At 39.4% G+C, this 18,644-nt stretch overlaps 1 protein-coding gene across 4 annotated transcripts in view; it reads left to right on the forward strand.

The window, feature by feature from the left end:
- LRCH2 (leucine rich repeats and calponin homology domain containing 2) overlaps positions 1–18,644 on the forward strand; it is a 40,631-nt gene that overhangs the window by 505 nt on the left and 21,482 nt on the right. For all 4 annotated transcript variants that reach the window (XM_027721849.2, XM_027721851.2, XM_027721852.2 and 1 more), the window contains exons 2-7: positions 12,814–12,958; positions 14,942–15,068; positions 17,203–17,308; positions 17,414–17,550; positions 17,759–17,892; positions 18,499–18,586. In XM_027721849.2, coding sequence (XP_027577650.1) covers positions 12,814–12,958; positions 14,942–15,068; positions 17,203–17,308; positions 17,414–17,550; positions 17,759–17,892; positions 18,499–18,586 — 737 coding nt within the window. The remainder of the gene's footprint in view (positions 1–12,813; positions 12,959–14,941; positions 15,069–17,202; positions 17,309–17,413; positions 17,551–17,758; positions 17,893–18,498; positions 18,587–18,644) is intronic.

Genomic DNA, 18,644 nt, shown 5'->3' on the forward strand with positions numbered 1-18,644 from the left:
GCGACGAGCGGTCCCGCTGGGTGAGAGCAGGGGGGACAGTGGGGAGGGCCCACGTTTGGGGGGGCTCTCCCCGGAGGCAGCAGGACGGGGTGTGCAGGATGTGGGGGTGCAGTGGTGGGGCTCCCCCTGCGCGCACTGGGGGCGGTTCTGCCGCGGGTGTCTCGGGGGAGCGTCCCTGCAGCTCCCTGGGAGCGGCACCCGGTGCCTCCTGAGGGCGAGCGGAGCGGGGTGTCCTGGGGTGCCTCGGGAGGTGGGGGGCGAGGGGCCCCAGCAGCGAGTGGCTCTGTGTGAGTGTGAACGCTCAGGGCTGTGTGTGAGTGTGTGTGTGTGAAGGCACAGGGCTGTGTGTGTGAGTGTGTGAAGGCACAGGGCTCTGTGTGTGTGTGTGACTGAAGGCACAGGGCTCTGTGTGTGTGTGTGACTGAAGGCACAGGGCTCTGTGTGTGTGTGTGACTGAAGGCACAGGGCTCTGTGTGTGTGTGTGAAGGAGGGGGGCTGTGTCCCCTGTGTCGGTCTGTCCGTGCCATCAGGACGGGGACTTGCAGTCGGTGAGCACGGAGCAGGGTGTGCAAGGTGAACGGAGCTCTTTATTCGCGCTCTGGGGAATAAGAGCTCCGTGCTGTGGTTGGTTTGTACCTTCAGGGCTGTCGGATCCCTGGCAATGGAGCTGTATCGCCTGGGCTACTCAGGTCGGTCCTTCTCCTCAGCTCAGCAGGAAGATGGTTCCAAGCGGGGGTGCGAGGGTTGTCTGCACATCCAGCGGTGCGTGTGGAGAGCTTGGGGTATTCACTGTATTGGTAAAGGCTTGGATATCGTGAGTGGGCCTGCATTCACCCAGGCTTGTAGGTGAAGGAAACATGGAGGCCTTTTTCTCTACAGTTCCTAGAAAACAAAGCTGCATTTTCCATGAAGGTTCTGCCATACCTTGGCTGGTCCCTGATGTGCTCTTGGGTTTATTTGCTGCTGGGTTACTCGTTGAAAATGGATCATTTTGAGTAATGTGCTAGAAGAAAATATTATTGAGAGGCCAAAAGGATCTTTTATTCACAAGTAGTAGTGGCTTTCTGAAATGTTGTTTGGGTAAATAAATGCTGTGGGGTTTTTTTTGTTTTGTTTTGGGGCTTTTCTTTCCCCATGGGTTATGAATCACTGGTGTATTGTTTTGAATAGGAGACTGCCCACTGTGGTACCTTAAAATAAAAAGAGGTTCCATGAAATAATAGAAGCTGGAGTTTTCCTTGTAGTATCGTAAAATGTGTTTAGTGATGTAGTTGGTCACTGCTGTGTATAAATATTCAATAACTGAAGCATTAAGGAAGAAGCATTGTAGGCATATAGGCAATCTGTTTTTAAAAAGGCTTTCTGTATCCTGAAATGGGTGCATCAAGGATCAGTGGTTTTTGGTTGCTTCGAATTATTACTGTTTGCATTTTGGCAGTTTTTTGGTCATTTTATTTTGAATCTCAACGTTTGAGTAAGAGCTGTCTGCAGCGATCTTGTGTTTCTGTTTTAGGATGTGGCAGAGGCCAGTCAGTGCCCTCAGGATTGAATTGTTGTGAACAATGGTGTGAGAATGTTTGTGGGCAGTCTCTGACAGAAATAGCTTTACTGCTTGCTCTGCTGTAGGATTCCCTACTGAAATAGTTGATGTGGGCCTGTGCAAGTGCCATCTCGTAACAATCCTAATGTAATGTAGCCCTGGTTTATGAATGGATCCTGAGAAATACAAATTTTAAATGTCTTTCAAAAGATGCTTTCAAGCAAAAGATTTGTATTCTCTATTTTAACTTGATCTGTAGAATTTTTTTGTTGGTGGGTAAATGGTGTTCTGTTGGTGAATCTTGGACATCCTTAACAGAGTGTCAGTGTGGCCTGGAGCTTAGTGGGGGATCAGCAGCTGCCTCAAAGGCAACAGTCATGTAGTTATTGGCATTTTTGTAGCAGTTGTCCCTGTTTCACATGGAAATATTCCCAGGGACAAGGTTCTAGGTTGAGGCTGAGCCGCGGGATATGGGGGTTGGGTCAAAACTCTTTGCAATGTTTCACTTTCTGTTCCAAGTCAGTGACTGAATTTCAGTTCTGTGGTACTTGAATCAGCCTCTAATCAATCTGGATGTAAACAATTTTTTTTCCATATTGCCAACCCTTATGCAGTAGGATCTGCAGTGTTACTGTAAACCCAGAATATTCTGCCTTTATATCAGTAAAGTCAGCAACAGCAATGCTGAAGCACAACTGCTGTTGATTTATCAAAAGTAACTCGGGATTTTATTTTGCATCTAACTTACATAATGGCTTGACAATACTTAATTTGCAAATACAGTGACATACTTTTTGCATCTTAAATTATAAGTCAAAAATTATTGCTGAGCTGAAAGCATAGTGACCATATCTGACTGTTTAGTTTTTTGGTTTTTTTTAACTGTGAATTGTCCTTGCAGCACTTTGTGCAAGAAATCCTTATTTTATTATTTACCTGAATTTGTCTTCTGGCTGTTCAAACAGATCTTGTGCTGCTGTTAATGAACTTCTGGAAAAAAATAAAATCATAGGCCTTGAGATATCAAGAGGTATCTTGAATATTCTAATCATTTTATGAACGTGTAGTTTTGCTTTTCTCTGTGTGAGCAACATTAGGCCCCCTGGCAGTTAAGTAATTGAGTCTATCACATCAGTGTAATCATGGTCTGCTTAGCTGGAGAGTTGTGTGTTTGCTGGTTTGTTTTTTTAAAGATAGGTTCCTGTGCTGTGTTGCCATGCTGAACTAAGCCAAACTGTGCCTTTAGTGATTTGCCCTCTTTTAGTGAGCACTTTTTACAACACAAGTTTAGCAAATATGAAAGGTGCTTGACTGACAGCTCAAGATACGATTTGTGTGTTCTGGGTAATGCAGTGGAGCCATCAGGCTTCCTTGTTCATGGCTTTGTCACAGCTGATCTGATTCCCACTTTTTAATTCTGAGGGAACTTCCAAGCAATTATAAGTAAGTGAGTGATTGCCTATGAATAGATTAACGATTAACTTTGACTCCTTCAGATTCGAATGAAAAGAGAAACTCGGGTTCGACGGTTTCTTGAGAGGGAGGGGTTAATGTTTATGTTTGGAAATGCATCTGATGCAAAACCTGGAAGTGACAGAGTTTATAAACAAGTAATTGTGGAAATTCCCCACAGTGTTTTCAGAACATGCCCGGTGTTTGGACTGAGAGGAAATGAGTTCTGTGTGCTTGAGGCTTTGTTGCTGAAGGCCAGTGATAGGGATCACTGTTAAGGATACTTGGTGTGATGGGCAAGTTGGGAGAAGTCTAAGTTTGGTGAGTTGAAGTTAAAACAGCTAATTAGTTTGCCTGCCTAGAAGGATTGCATTATGAAGAATATCACTTATATCCTAATATTAAAAACCCCAGATTCCATGTCACAGCCTTGTCTGAAATACCTACAAGAAACACGTGATGTGCAGTTTTTTGACTTTTTGTGTTCTCCATCCATCAGAATTATATTTGCTATTGCATTGACTATTTTCGTGCCTTGGAATATCCAGCATTTAGTACTGTAATATTTCTGCCTTTGGTCAGCTAAGGAACTTTTGTTACTAGGTATTTCTACTTTGTTACTGATTGTTTGCAGAGGGGGCAAATGTATTTAAATCACAGAATGTATCACAAAACCTTGTGCGATAAAGTGGAGTAGCCTTTGCTTTTTGAGGTGTTCTTTTTGGTGAAATGTGTCTTTGTGTCTTCCCATTCGTTGTGCAGCTTGGTTAGAGCGGATACAAAAGTACATATTCATTTTCCCAGCACGGCTGAAATCTGTCCTTAGCAAAAAGGTGACAAAATCAGGGCTGAAGGCTGGAATTCCACAGAAAATGTTAAGATACTTGGTACTTTTTTGTGTGTTAAATTTGTACATGACAGTGTGAAGAGACTTCTGAGTTCACTACTTTTCTCTGGCTGTCCAACAGAATGTTCATCATTCTTCCATCTAATCTGGGATTGTTTGCCACTTGCTAGGGAAATGTGCTGCCAGGTCTGTCAGATCTAGAGAAGGTTGAGCACTTCAGGTGAAGGAAAAGAACTCAAGTCTTATTCTATGGTACAGACCTAAAATAGTTTTGTGCTTGGCAGACATGATCATCACACACGTGCTCCCATGTGTCAGTGTATGATTTCTGAAAAAATGGTTTTGTAGTTACAAGGCTTGAAGGAATCCTGCATCCCTGGCTCTTCATCAGCTGCTGAGCAGCAGGTGTAGCTGCACAAGGAGCAAATCCCTGACCATCTGGGTGTTACACCAAACACTCCTCCAGTTTGGCACTTCACCTCTGTTTCAATAGGTGGAAGCAGGATGTGATGGCTGAGAACTTGTTCTGTTGAAGACTGACCTAGAACTAAAAGATTTATGGAAGGGTTTGCTTTGACTTATCACATGCAGTAATGAGAGATATTATACAATGATTTTGAAGCTGATAGAAGTGGCTACAGCCATTCTTAAATGCTGCCAAGAGATCTGGCATGAGTAGGACAGAGTCAGCAGGAGGTACCAGCAAATAAGAACAAATGCTGAAGTTGCTGCAGGGGAGGCCTCTGTGTCTCAGGAGAATGTGCTGGAGTTGTTGCTTGACCCTGTTCACTCAGTGCTCATGGACTGTTGGTCTGCCCAGTTTCTTCAGGGTTATTTCTGCTTCACTCTTAGTGCATTTACCTTGTTTTCCAGTGTCCTTTATCTTCCAGTGGTCTAACTTACTTGAAAAATGTTTCTACTCAGTTTATCCAGTGACAAACCATTTTACCTGCACATAAGCAGTAAACACTGGTCCCAGTAGGTTGGTTGTAGCCTTCTGTCTCTGCCTCATGTCTGTTTAGATTGTAAACTCCTCAGGACAAAAGCCTTGAATGTATATTACTGAGCATACAGAGGCTGGGGTAAGAATCTTTCCTTGGGAATTTTCTGTACACTTTAGGTATTCCTTAACAAATCCAGACATTGCTTCATTGCTGAATGATGATTGTGATGATTACTTTCCCTTGTATTACTTTTCTGTGAAACAGAAACTTGGAATTTAAAAATTTGAAAGTCAAAAAAGAAATTGTCAGAATTAAATCAATAAGTAATGGCCAATTGAAGTGGGAGGAAGATGCCCTGTGCTCTAATACACCAGCTTAATAAGTCTTGCTGACTCATCGGGAAAATACATTTTACTCTTTCTGGTAGTGAGGCATTTTAACGATTATAGTCTAGACTAAATACTACAGTGCCCAAACAAAAAAACTTCCTGTGGGATTTTCTGCTTACCACTTCAAACTCCAAGAGATTTGTGGAGATGGGGCACCTTCAGCAGTGGAGAGGAAGATAATCCTTAACATGATGTAGTACCCTTTTGACAGGATATGCGATTTTACACCTTCATATGCCAGTCCGAGGAGCGATCCTGGTGTTGTGTTCTTTATTTTCCATTTTAATCATGCTGTGCTAAAACAGCTGAACTCAGTGCAGAGTTGTAGCAATGTGCTGTCTTGTGTTGGAAATGCCTGGATCTTCCTGATGTTGCAACGTGGTGAAGAATTCCCTGAATCCATCCATCGGTTTCATCCTGGTGTTGCAAAATGTGGAATATGTGACATTTACTTAAGAAAGGATGTTCTTTGATCTTTGTCTACTTTCAGGCCTAATCAATAAGAAGGAGATGGCAGCTAACAGGCAAGCTCTAACTGATGTCCAGGCCTTAGAAAAATAAATTACTTTTTGGTAGAATTGCCTTGTTAAGATTTAGGGCTTGACTCGCTTCAGTGATCTCAGACCTAGGGGGAGGTTAACAAAGCTTGGGAAGAAGAATCTCCACTGATAATGGACACAAAGAATGCAGAATTTATGAGCCATGAGGACATGTGGCAGAACTCCCAAGATAAGGAAGAAACTAATAAAGCCAACTCAGCAACTGGGCTGGATCAGCTCCGATGGGGTAACAGGGAATTCTGGCGGGGGAAATTGCAGCCACTGACCCCCGTCCATTGTAGCCTGGGAGACTGGGTCCAGGGAGGGTGGGTTGGAACACTGGGTTCCTCAAACTACCTTGATTTCAGAGCCAGTGTGTTGGATCTCAGTCATTTTTTCCTCTGTAGAGACAACTATAGGTCTGTTCCACTTCATGAGAAAGAAGTTCAATCTGACAGGATCCTTTTTGTTGTTGTTGTTGTTGTTGTTTAGGTCTACAGTAATAGAAGTGTGATTTTAAAAAGGATTTTTTTCTTCAGAAGTGCTGTTTAGCTTGAAAATCCAAGAACTCAGGATCTGTCAAATAGAGTGTCTGGTTGCCTGCACAACCCTCCCTCTGTGCTTGATGAGAAGCTTTAATTACACAGTTGTGCACAGTGTTTCTTTGTCATTTTAACCGCTCAGACCGAGTCTGTAACTGAACTTAGGGACATGGATAACCATAAAACAGGTATTTCCAAGCTCTTCAGTTGTTGGATTTAAAACCCAAATGCCACTTTGATATTTCTTTGTAATAACCTTTGCACAAAACCAGAAGCTATTCCCTGCTGTCAAACACCCAGCTGAAAAAAAGTAAAAGCTACTTTTAGCCACCTCTGGTCTTGGGAATGTTTTTCTTTCAAACAGAAGACAGCCTATGCTTCTATTTGATTTAAGAGCACAACAGATAAAAATCAAGTTAAATATTGCTACATAAGATTTTAAGAGTAGACATTAACTGTGTCTTTCCTTGTGACAATTTGTGGTCAGCTTAGTTTCCTGAGAGGTTTTTGGCAGGTATATCAGATACTTTGTTGTGCAGAAGAGCTGGTAGGTGCTCAGTTTGTTCTCTGTAATTCTTCACCACAGCTTTTAATGTTGGAGAGCAAACATTGATTTGTATGTGAAATACATAGTTACAGGCAAAAATTATGTTGCTGTAATTCTTGAATGTTCTTTGGCAGTAAGTTCTAAATTTTTTGGTCTGTTCTGCAGCTGAAATGGTTTTTGATTTTGTCAGTATGCACAATCATTCTACATCTGGACGTGTTTTAATTGTTCATTTTGAAACAGAAGTAAATAAAAAGAATTCTATTATTATTTCATTAACCAGGTTCATTTTTCCTTTGAAGGGAAAATGTTAAAACATTTCTGTGTTTAACAACACTAGTCATGCATTAAGATTTGAACTGTGAACCTGCAAGTAGATGTGTAGAGTCTGAGGGAAATGCTGGAGATCCGAGACAGACATCCCATTTGAGCTGAGCTCAGGAAGAGTGAGCTCAGGAAAGGAACTTAAGAGTTCCCTTCTGCTGAGGTTTCAGAGAATCTGGGAAGTGTAATAAAATCAAGAAGGTTGGAAAAGACCTCTAAGGTCATCAAGTCCAACTGTTCACCTGACACCACCGTGTTCAGCACTAACCCATATCCCCAGGGATGAATTGGTAGTTTCAGTTGTAATGGAAAGTGGTAGGAAGTTTGTGCAAAGGACTTGCTTGTGGTCAGACAGGGGGGAAAAAAATCTCTTGAATAATCTCACTTCTTCCCACCAAATCCAGCTTTCAGTTTCTGACTTAATGCTGGGTTTTTTGTCTTCCCCTATACCAATTAACAGCATAGGAGCAAGGGGTTTAAAACACACTGCAGTGTTCACATTTTTTGGTAAACTGGATGCAGGATCCACATTGTGGTTTTATTTAGGTGAATGCAATTTGTTTTGTAGGGATTTTTGTGGGTTGGTGGTTTGGTTTTTCTTCCCCCTCTCCCCCCTTCTATAATTTTGTATCTGAAAGCTCCAAATGAAGTTTTAGTTCGTTAATGCCACCATCAAAATTCATGGCTGGCAGAATTAAGACCCTTTTAGGAAGTGGATAGACTCACACTTGGCTCTTTTAATGCATCTTTAGTTTTTCTCTTTACCCTCGTCAGGAACTGATAATTGAATTACCCAAACAGTGATAAGATAATTACATTCCTGTAATGCAAACAAACTACAGTTTTATATTTTGTAATTACACAGGTTGAAAGAGACCTTCAAAGGTCATCTGGGGCAATCTCCTGATGGGAACAAGTCCAAGGAAAGCAGGTTGCTTGGGGCCTTGTGCAGTTGATTTTTGAGAATCTCCAGAGATATTTCAGTCTTTCTGAAATGGGTTTTCTGGATTGTCCTAAAAGCCTCAGTTATGTCATCCTCTGACCGAAGAAAGCTTTGTTACATAAACAATGAAATTGGTTTCTTCATGCTAAGTGCCATTTCTGTGCTTGGTAATGGGAGACAGATCTCTTCCTGCCTTTCTTAGTTTCTCAGCAAACTGGAGAAGAGCCTCAAGCGTTAGCAGAGTTTGAAAAGTACGATTTTCTTAAATTTTCCTTATTTTTTTTGTACTTGTATAGTATTTCCATGAATTTTTTGAAGATTAAAAGAAGATAGAAACAAATATTAGTGATTACACCAAAGACTAATTCTTAGACTGTGTAGATACTCTGTGCTGAAATACCACATCAAAAACTGGAATTAAACCATGCAGGTGTTTCTGTAGTGTCTCTGGTTGAGATTAGTTTTTTCTTCTCCAGAATCTTCATCCATGACAGACTGATAAGTTTTATCCATGTTCTCTGTGGTGATCTCAGATTTATGTTTAGAATGGCTGAAAGTGTATCTTTGGGATGAGGTCTGAATGTTTGTTTTTGTGCATCCATTGACTTCTGTAGGACTAATTATATAGTTACAGTTGTGCTTAGATGTTTTTGGCTTAGACTTTGGTTGGCTTAGGCTAAAGCATTGCTAGAAAAGCTGGCTAGGAAAATGTGTATGTGTGACAAGTTAGGAGAGCAGTTCTGGATTTTGCAGGGTGGGGGATGTGGTTTTATTTAATCTGGTTTCTAAATAAGGTTTTGAAACACTTTGAGCAAACAAAGCTTAACACCAATATCCTGGATCAGCAGCATATTTTTATGAGAAATATTACAATATCAAGAGGAGGTTCAAGTGTAAATTTCTCAGTTAAGCCTTGTTTTCAAATTCAACATGCAGTGTGTGTAAAGTGTGAATATAAAATGACTGTACTGGTTTAAATAAAAGGCCAGTCTGTTCTATCAGCATGTTTCTGGTGGTAAGCAATAATGCATGCCTAGGGAAAAGTGCAAAACCAAGGCAAATGGCATGTTAATACTATTTAACTACCTTGCTGCACACTGCTGTAACCTGACAGCTTGAGCTTTTTGTTTCTCTTTTTGATCATGACTTAAATTTATACAAGATAACTTCTTATTTCTAATAGCTTCCCTTCCAGGCTGACTGATTTCCTAAAATTCTTTCCTTTTGATCTTTCAGTATATTTTCTTTTAGTCACTGTCTTACAGTCGGTAAAGACGTTACCTTTTTCTGTCAACAAAACCAGCTGCAACCAACTTCTTCATATTTTTCTAGTTCCCTTTTTAAATTTAACCTTAGTAATGGTGTAGTTCTCACATTTATTGTTCCTGCAGAGATAGTGGATTGAAATACCCTGTGATCCATGAGCAGGCATGGAGAGTGTCTTCTATTTAGTTGTCACATAACACTCCCACTGAGAGTTTTCCAGCCTAAACTGGTTAAGCAAAGGATTCCTATAATCTCACTTCTAGAGGAGTTGTCATCTTAAATCATCTGTGGTTCTGCATTTAGCAGCTTTCATTGCTTCTCCAGTCTATTAACCCTTACAAAGCCATTCTCAAGTGCCAGCAGCTTGCTTATATTTCAGTTGAGATGATTTCTCATTTTCTCATTTAACTGGAAGTCTGTCTTGTTTATAGAGGAACACTCTATTCCAGAAGTTTCTTACCATATTTTCTTGGCCATCCATTGTGTTTTTAGTCTTCAAAAAATACCTAAATTACATAAGCTTCACATTTACATTTTATTTAGCATAATAGACAATATAATCTCAAACTTTTTGCTTGTTGTGAAAATATTTTTGGAGTAGGAACAATTTTTTAGTTTTAAAAAGCTGTAAGTACATTCAATATGAGAATGTTGTGGAAAACCATAGACACTTGAATCTTTCTCCTTAGAAAAATCTGAACCCCTGGGGCTATTTTAATACTGCTTTGGAATGAAAAATTGCTTGGCAGAGAAGTCAGGCAATCTCCCATCACTTTATTTACCTTTTTATTTTATTATTGACAGACAGTGCGTGCCATTTCCTATTTTAATAGGACTTCTGGGTTTCATAACAGAAAAGTGTAATCCCTGCCCCACAGCAGGGCAACAAAAAGCATTGTTTTCAGCAAAGTGGTTTCTACAGCAATACACAAATATTGTCAGCTTGGTATGTATTTGTTCCTACTGTGAAGTTGTGTGGGTTTTGTAGGAGGGTGCACTGAGGGGCTTCAACCAGACTGTGCCAATGGGATTTTTGTCAGGCCAAGCTGGAAACCACAGCTGGTTTTACACTGCCTGGTGAGTACTGCACCCCTGGGCCACTCACTGCCCAGAGCAGTCAGTTGGTGCATCCTGTAGCCGTTGTCTGTCCTGCCTCTGGGTTTTGTTTCTGCAGAAGAAACAGCAAAGCTGGTTTTTAACCTGTCTCTTACCCAGATGTGTGGCTGAGATGTGGCTGGATGCAAATACAGCAGCAAAGTTTTCGTGGTGCCCAGGAGTCTTCCAGTTCAAATATAACCTACAGTGCTGCTCTTGGGGTTGGTGGCAGTAGGGTGGGATTTTGTCATCTGTGTTTTGTGCTAGACTTCAGTTCCCTTTGCAGCTGCTGCTAAAACCAAATCAGGAAGAGGCTTAGAGCTGTTTTTTTTCAGAATGGGGTTGTATCAAAGACTGTTCGTCCTGTGGTGGAGGTTGTAGAACCCTGCAAGCGATAAAACTAACATCTTTTCTGCATGCAGTTGTCTCAATCTGCTGAATATTAGAACAAGAGAGCATTTGTTTAAACTAAAAGAGGTTTTGCAGAAAACTTCCATGTGAAAGTTGTTATTTTTCTGTAACATTTTGAAAATTGATGCGATGGGAAACAGAAAAAAAACCTCACCGATCGTGAAAACTTTCTCAAGCTGTGCTAATTTTTTTAATAAGTGTTTTAGTTGGGATGTTCAGTTTTAGTTAACTTTATTTTTGCAGAGTTCAGCATCAGCAGAGCATGCCTTGATCTATAAGAAGACTTGGTGATACTTCAGCTTGCGAATGTTTCTTAGAAATGATGGAGTGGCAACCAGTTAGGTCACAAAATGTCACATATTCTAGACTTCAAGAAATAAAATTGAGCCTACTGCTCAAGGTGATCATAGAATCACAGACTCATCTGAGATTGTCAAGTCCAGCCCTTGATCCAACCCTGCCGTGGTTCCCAACCCATGGCACTGATGCTACATCCAGTCTCACCTTAAACACCTCCAGAGATGGTGACTCCACCACCTCCCTGGACAGCTCATTCCAGTGTCTGATCACTCTCTCTGTAAAAAATTTCTTCCCAATGTCCAACCTAAACCTCCCCTGGCACAGCTTAAGACCGTGCCCTCTTGTCCTGCTGCTGGTTCCTGGGAGAAGAGCCCGACCCCCACCTGGCTACAACCTCCTGTCAGGTACTTTTAGAGAGTGATGCTGCTCATGGTTGGTTTGCCAGACTGTTGAACTCTGAGCCTGACAGTGTCTTTGAACCACTTTTCCAACTGCTTTCTAGACTTTTTGCAGAACTGCATGTTTGTTCAGATGCTAATGTGATGGAAGCTGAGCAGACACACAGTTATTCCATGTGAGTGTTAAAAACTGAGAACTAAAGCCTGAAATAGCAAGGGATCTGTATTGCTTCTCTGTTAAAAGAGTTTGTTCAGCATTTCTGAGAAACCACATCCTTTTGAAATATCTTGGGTTGGGAACCAGAGTTACTTTCAGAAGAGCAGGCAATTGTTCTCCAGTAAATATCTCCAGTAAAGGTCTTCCCAGGTAGTTTGGGGGACTTCTGATGATACAGGTTTTGGTAGTTAACTGATAATTTCCAGGATTCTTAGGTCACATCTCATTTATATTTTCTGGACCTTTTCAAGGGCAGCCAGAGGTGCTGTGTATATTGGTAATGTGCTGGTTTGTCCTAACTTCTGCATGCAGATTTGCATAATGCAGTCATGCATTGTCAGAATAACTCTAACTCAAGTATTATGTTTCTATTGTCAAAGATACCTCCTCTTGCTGCTTTTAGGCAAGGCTAAATTGCATCCTGATTTTTATAGGTAATTGGTTTTTGCAGCTTTATCCTCTCTTTAGCTAAATCATAAATATGTAGCTGGAGAAAGTCCCAGTTGTTGTGCTTGCATTAAAGAATATTTTTTAGACGAGAATTGTAGTTCTTAAAATAAATGGTAAGGCTTTCTGGGGAACTTGGCTTTAGCACTGCAGATATATTGTACAATGACATTAGATTCCAATGTAGCTGTCAAACAGGAAAAATAACGTGGGCTGGGTTTGTACCTTGACTTACTGTTGTGCCTGGAGTTGGAGGGGAAGAAATCCCAGGACTGCACAGAACAAAGACTTGATAGAGGAGGGACAAGCCTAGTTGATATTCAATGTCATTGTAAATGTAACTGTGTAGTGGGAAATGTATTTTTGAATTCCTGTCATTCTTCTATTTTCTGTTGTAATTGCATATTAAGCAATAATCTTTTAGTATCTTAAGTCTCTTTTGTGTATTAATTATATGCAGTAGCATCTGCTAAAACTGAATTATTTTACACTTCTTGCAACACCTTAATTTTTAGGAGCATGACAAGAATATCAGTGAGTACTTTTATCTCCTCTTACTGCAGGGAAAATTTTGACTAAAAAAGGATTTTTTCTTTTTTTCTTTGCTTGTAGATCTTTCAAAGAACAGATTTACTGAAATTCCTCCTGATGTCTGGCTGTTTGCACCACTGGAAACTTTAAATTTGTATCACAACTGCATCAAATTCATTCCAGAATCTATTAAAAACCTGCAAATGCTCACCTACCTTAACATTAGGTGAGTAATGGTGGTTATTTTTGATCCTATATAACTTATCTCATTGGGGAGTTGGCTTTTTACTTCACCAGGTCATTGAGTTTGCATTGATGTTTGCATTGAGTTTCTTTTTGATGTTATGCAGACAGGCAGTGTTCAGAAACTACAGGTGTAAAAACTTGGTGCTCTCAAGAGCATTCTTTACATCCACTGCTGTATTGCTCTTTTTAAACTTGGAAAACATATGGTTGGCTCTTCTCACCAGAACAGAAGAGGGATACGAGCTCTGGAAGGAGAGGGAATCTAAAAGAACCCACCTGACCTTGTTTTCCACAATATTCCTTGTTTCTGGTATTGACTACATCAAGTCCAAAACAGATTTCTCAGTTAAGAGCTATTTAAATCCCTGAAACCTGCTGTGTCTCAAAATGTGCAAATATCAGTCCTCAGAGTGATAATTCGAGCGTGATGTGCTCTGTGGCAATTCTAAAGAGCCTTAATATGATCTAAAACTGCAGCATTTTCTGAAGGAAATTTGACCCAACTTCCTTCAGCAGCAGCCCATTTCTCTTTTGATGGTGTCTGAGGTGCTGGATTCATTTCTTTGCACAGAAAAGATGTGTAGTTCTGACTGAGCTTTGCATGTTCTTTCAAGAGTCGACTCTCCTGACCATCCTTTTCCCAGCTGTGCTTTGTCTGTCTCTGTGCTCATGTCCAGGGCCTGTTTTCCCAGTGCAGGAACACGTGGGCTGTGGGATTGGGGAACAGGCTCAAATCCTGCCCTGCTGCTTCAGGTGCTTTGTTACAGAAGAAAACCACATGATCCTAAATTCTAATTTTGGATTCAGATGGTGGAAAAAATGTATTGTGCAATTCATAGTAAAGCAGGCAGCTCCTAAAAAAAACCCAAACCAAAAAAAAGGAGGAAATCTGTTGAAGTGGCACAGGGAACAACTTTCATTGCCACGTTTTTATAATCCATTCAAAAAAATGCACTTGCACATTATATTTTTGATTCTTATGCTCTCCAACTAAAAAGCCTGGCATATCTGCCTGAAATACAACATAAAAAGAGACTTAATGCATACCTATATCAAAAACTTATTTGTGTTCACTTAGAATTAACAGAATAATACATTGGTTTCATAGAGATACTGTTGGAAGTTTCATTTTATGGTATAAAAATTGCAGTCTGTCTTTGAAGCTGAAATGTGGCAAGGACATAAATTTATTTTTGTTGGTTTTGCAGCCCTATAAACTGCAGTCATGGAGAACATAATCTAAAAAGGTTGGGGTTTTTAATAGGAAAACAGTACCTTGGGTTTTTTTTAATAGGAAAACAGTTCCCTGAATGTCAATTAAGCACTAAAACTTCCAGTTTTTTCATAATGTTGTGTGAACACAAATATCAGCACTTAAATTATTTTTTGTCAAAAATAGAATTAGTTCTACTTAAATCAACAGCAAGTACTGATTTTTTTTATTTTCATTTTACCTTTCTATGTGAAAGGAATTGCTTTCATACCATACCTGAACAACCTTATTTTCCAGTGACTTCTTTTAAATTTACAAGTACCTTATTAGAAAAACTTGGTGTATTTCTGACAGTGGCAGTCCAAGAATGTTGGCGGGTTTTTCCATATGGATTTAAATCAAATAGTGGGTAAGAGTGTATTTCATGTGTACAAAGCAGATAGATGTGGTGTCAAACATCATTTTTTTTAACAGATTTCTCTGCACATTTCAGCATTAGATTCTCTCCTAGCACATACTCATTTCATCAAGCAAAATTGGGATCTAAAGTTCACATACCTGAGAGAGGCTGTATCTGGTGAGGAATTCTTGGTGGAGATTGTAGCTGAAATGTAAATGAAGTCATAATAGGTGGAGAATGTCTTCTGTCCTAGGAGAAAAGTTGTGCAATGTGCATCTCAGACTCCCTTTGAGGCTTAGAAAAAGGAGATTATAATCCAGCCTTGCTTGTCCCTTTTTCTTTCTCTCAAGTCGAAATCTTTTGTCGACGTTGCCAAAATACCTGTTTGATCTTCCACTGAAAGTTCTGGTTGTCAGTAATAACAAGCTGGTCTCCATTCCAGAGGAAATTGGGAAGCTGAGGGATCTGATGGAGTTGGTAAGTACAATTGTGAATCTTTATACTTAAAGTAAACTTATAAACAGTGTATTTTCAGTATAATTATAGATTAATATTTTTAAAATACGGAACTACAAAATTGAAATTCAGTTACTGTGTTTTATTGGGTTTTGAGATGAAATTAAAGGTAAAATATATTGTATCTCAAAAATAAGGTTAAACAGAAATCAATATGTTGGGTCAACTAAATCTTAAGGGAGGGGCTCATAAATAAAATTGCTTTTGAGATGATTTCATAAATAAAATTGCTTTTGAGATGATTTCATAAATAAAATTGCTTTTGAGATGATTTCATAAATAAAATTGCTTTTGAGATGATTTCATTTGAGCCCCTTGCTTGTATGTTGTTAAAAATGATGAATTTTACTGTTTACCTTCTTTACAGTAGTCATAATTCTATTTATTTGCTTTGTATGTTATCAGGAATATTATTTCCAGCTGAAGAGTTCATCTCTGTATTCTGATACAAGTTCTGGCCTTCAGTCATTGTTATCTTGTTCTGTGGGTTGGTTCCCCCCCCTCACATTTCTGCTCTTTCTTTATTTTGTTTGGGGTGAATGGAATGATAAGCAATATTCACAATCTGTGCAACACGTGGCATACTAAGATTTTGTGCTTTGTCATCCATTACTTTTTCGATATTTTGGCTTTTCTGATCATTGCTCCCTGTTAAGCTCCTGTGTTTTGGAGAACTGTGCAGAGTCAGTCACTGACCTGGCACTTGCACTGGGTCTGATTTTTTTTTTTAATTTATTTATTTTTTTTTTTTTTTTAATATGTATGATTTCTGTAGTCATTGCAAGGCGTCCTTATCCTGTTTCCACAGTAGCTGTGTATTCTCTGGAGGGTCTTTTAATATGATCTTATGTCTAAGCTATAAATCAACATTCTTTTTTAGCTTACAAGTACTCTGAGACATTCAGAGTATTCGTGAGGCTTTTCTTGTGTCCTTTACTCTTTGGTGAGACATTCCTTGTGCTCCCTTCAATGTCAGAGGATTTCAAGGTGTCATCACTGCTTTTGTTTATAGGAAGTGAATGTTTTTCATGGTTGCAGTTGTGGTAGTTTGGGCTTATTTTTCAGAATTGTCAAACCTAGAATGTGTCCTTGATGATGCAGATTAGGGACATACTAGAGAGAGTTTTATTCCAGTACCTGTCTAGGACATAAGAATATATTTTATACATTTAAAAAAAAAGTTTATGACTATGCCTTGTGCTCGAAAGGTGCTTTTATGAAGGGAATCCCATCTCAGCTGTGGTGACATGGACAAAGAACTTGCAGTGGATCCATGATGGTGCATCCCAAGCAGCCTGTACTTCCTGGGACCCCCAACTGTGTGCAGGCACCATGGTTGCCAAAAGCAATGGGCAGCCCTTAAGCTGAAGCTCTGCAAGTGTGTAATGAAGGGGCCTGGATTCATCTCTTAAGGCCTGGCTTAGTTGCTGACTAGGCTTGCCTTTAAAATCAGCTTCCAGGTTTTCATCAGACAGAGATATCTCTCTGTTGACTTGTCTAGGAAAACCAGAATTCTCAGCATTCTGTTTTATTGGTTTAGAATTCAAAAGGTTGAGAAAGATTCTTAGCAATGTGATTGTTTAATCCCTCTGGTCTACATAAATTAATGTTTAATTACTGTCAGAAATAGCTGTAGTCTGTGTACACTTGGTGCAGCTTTGTCACCCCTGTAGTGCTTTTATCCAAAAAGTTGGTGAGCCTGTTGTTGCTCTCTGTAAATCTTTAGTTGTATGGGTTGGCTGAAGGTATTCTAAGGAAAAAAGAGTTGTTAGAACAGGAGCAGAATGACAGTCCCAGCAGTAACACAAGAAGTTTGTAGCTGATACAGGAACTACACCAGGAACTCGTGATTCATAGTCTGCAGTTTTAATCTTCAAACCAGTATTTCATCATTCATTGATGTGACTTCTTGAATTGAATCTCTGAAACATGAATCATTAATAGTCAGGCAACAGCGAGATGTGTTATGGTACCTCTTCTCTGTGGAAAAACCAAGGAGTTGGGATTTTTCTTTTACCATAGTTTTGATAGCAGTATTCCTTTGTGAAATTTCATTTAAGATGTTCACTTGATGTATTAATTATGTCTTTCTTAGGATATTAGCTGTAATGAACTTCAGGTCCTTCCCCAGCAAATAGGAAAATTGCAGTCACTTAGAGAATTGAACATAAGAAGAAACAATCTCCATATGCTGCCAGATGGTAAGCTACTCATCTTCTTTCCATTAATGTGGGTAAATTAGGTGAAGTATTAAGAAGATAACTTATGTCTTTTTTTTGTTTGTTTGTTTATTTTCCTGAGTGCAGAACTAGGGGACCTTCCCTTGGTAAAGCTGGATTTTTCGTGTAATAAAATTACAGAAATTCCGATTTGTTACAGAAAGTTACGTCACTTACAAGTTATACTTTTGGATAACAATCCAATGCAGATACCACCAGCACAGGTTAGTATTGAAGTATTCTAGTACAGAAATTTGCTTTATCATCTTAGGGGAAGCTGTTCTAAGTTATACCAATCAAGTTTTCCTGTTTTTCGGCTCCTACTGGGAAGTTGTGGGTACAAATGCAGTGTAGAAAGTGTTTCTTGGGGTGTATTTTCCAAAGACATGCAATGTAATTAAGATTTTTATTTGTTCATTTGTTTCCCAACAGATATGTTTAAAGGGTAAAGTACATATATTTAAATTCCTCAGCATCCAGGCGTGCCTCAGAATAGACAAAAAACCAGATTCTTTGGATCTTCCATCATTAGGTAAACGAGTCCCCTCCCAGCCACTCACAGACAGGTGAGTAGTGGGGGGGTTGTTTTATTTTACTTTGGCATTTGTTATTAAATGATCTGTTTATTAGAGATAATACCTATCATTTCAGTACTTTAATTGTTCTTTATTTGGGCGCTGTAGTATTTATTTTCTGTAACTGGAAACTTAATTGGCTCATCTGAATTGCTATGAAAAGTTTTCATTGTACTCGCTAAAGATGTAGAAATCAGAACAAAGATGTTTAATAGACCAAAGTTTTTAAATTTATTTATTGGAAATCTCAGGTATTTTATTCAGAACAGAAGAGGAGAATTGCCCATAAATGTCCTGAATACAATTAGTCTGTTGGATGGAAAGTCTGTCTCCCATATATATATTAAGGGAAACTTAACTAAAGCCCACAGTATTTCACAAATATTTTTTATTAAATTTAGTTGAGGTCAGAAAGTGAGGGATGTTTTGTTGGATTTTTCTACTGACTCTCCCTTGTGCAAAAATTCTGTATCAACAACTGTAGCTGAGTATAGAGAGCATATTTTGAAAAGGATGTTTGTTTTCTTTTAGGAAAGGGACACTACTGTTTCTTTCATTCTTGTGTGGGGGTTTTGTGTGTTATTTTTCTTACTGTAGCATGGAGGACTTTTATCCCAATAAAAATCACGGACCAGACTCTGGCATTGGAAGTGATAATGGAGATAAAAGGTTGTCCACCACAGAAGTGAGTATTGTTCAGCTGGGTTTGTAATTTCTGGTTTTTAGACCTTTCCTTTTGTATT

This window comes from Pipra filicauda, unplaced genomic scaffold (assembly GCF_003945595.2).
Source record: "Pipra filicauda isolate LSUMZ 115617 unplaced genomic scaffold, ASM394559v2 scaffold9_size5747161_pilon, whole genome shotgun sequence".
Taxonomy (NCBI): Eukaryota; Metazoa; Chordata; class Aves; order Passeriformes; family Pipridae; genus Pipra; species Pipra filicauda.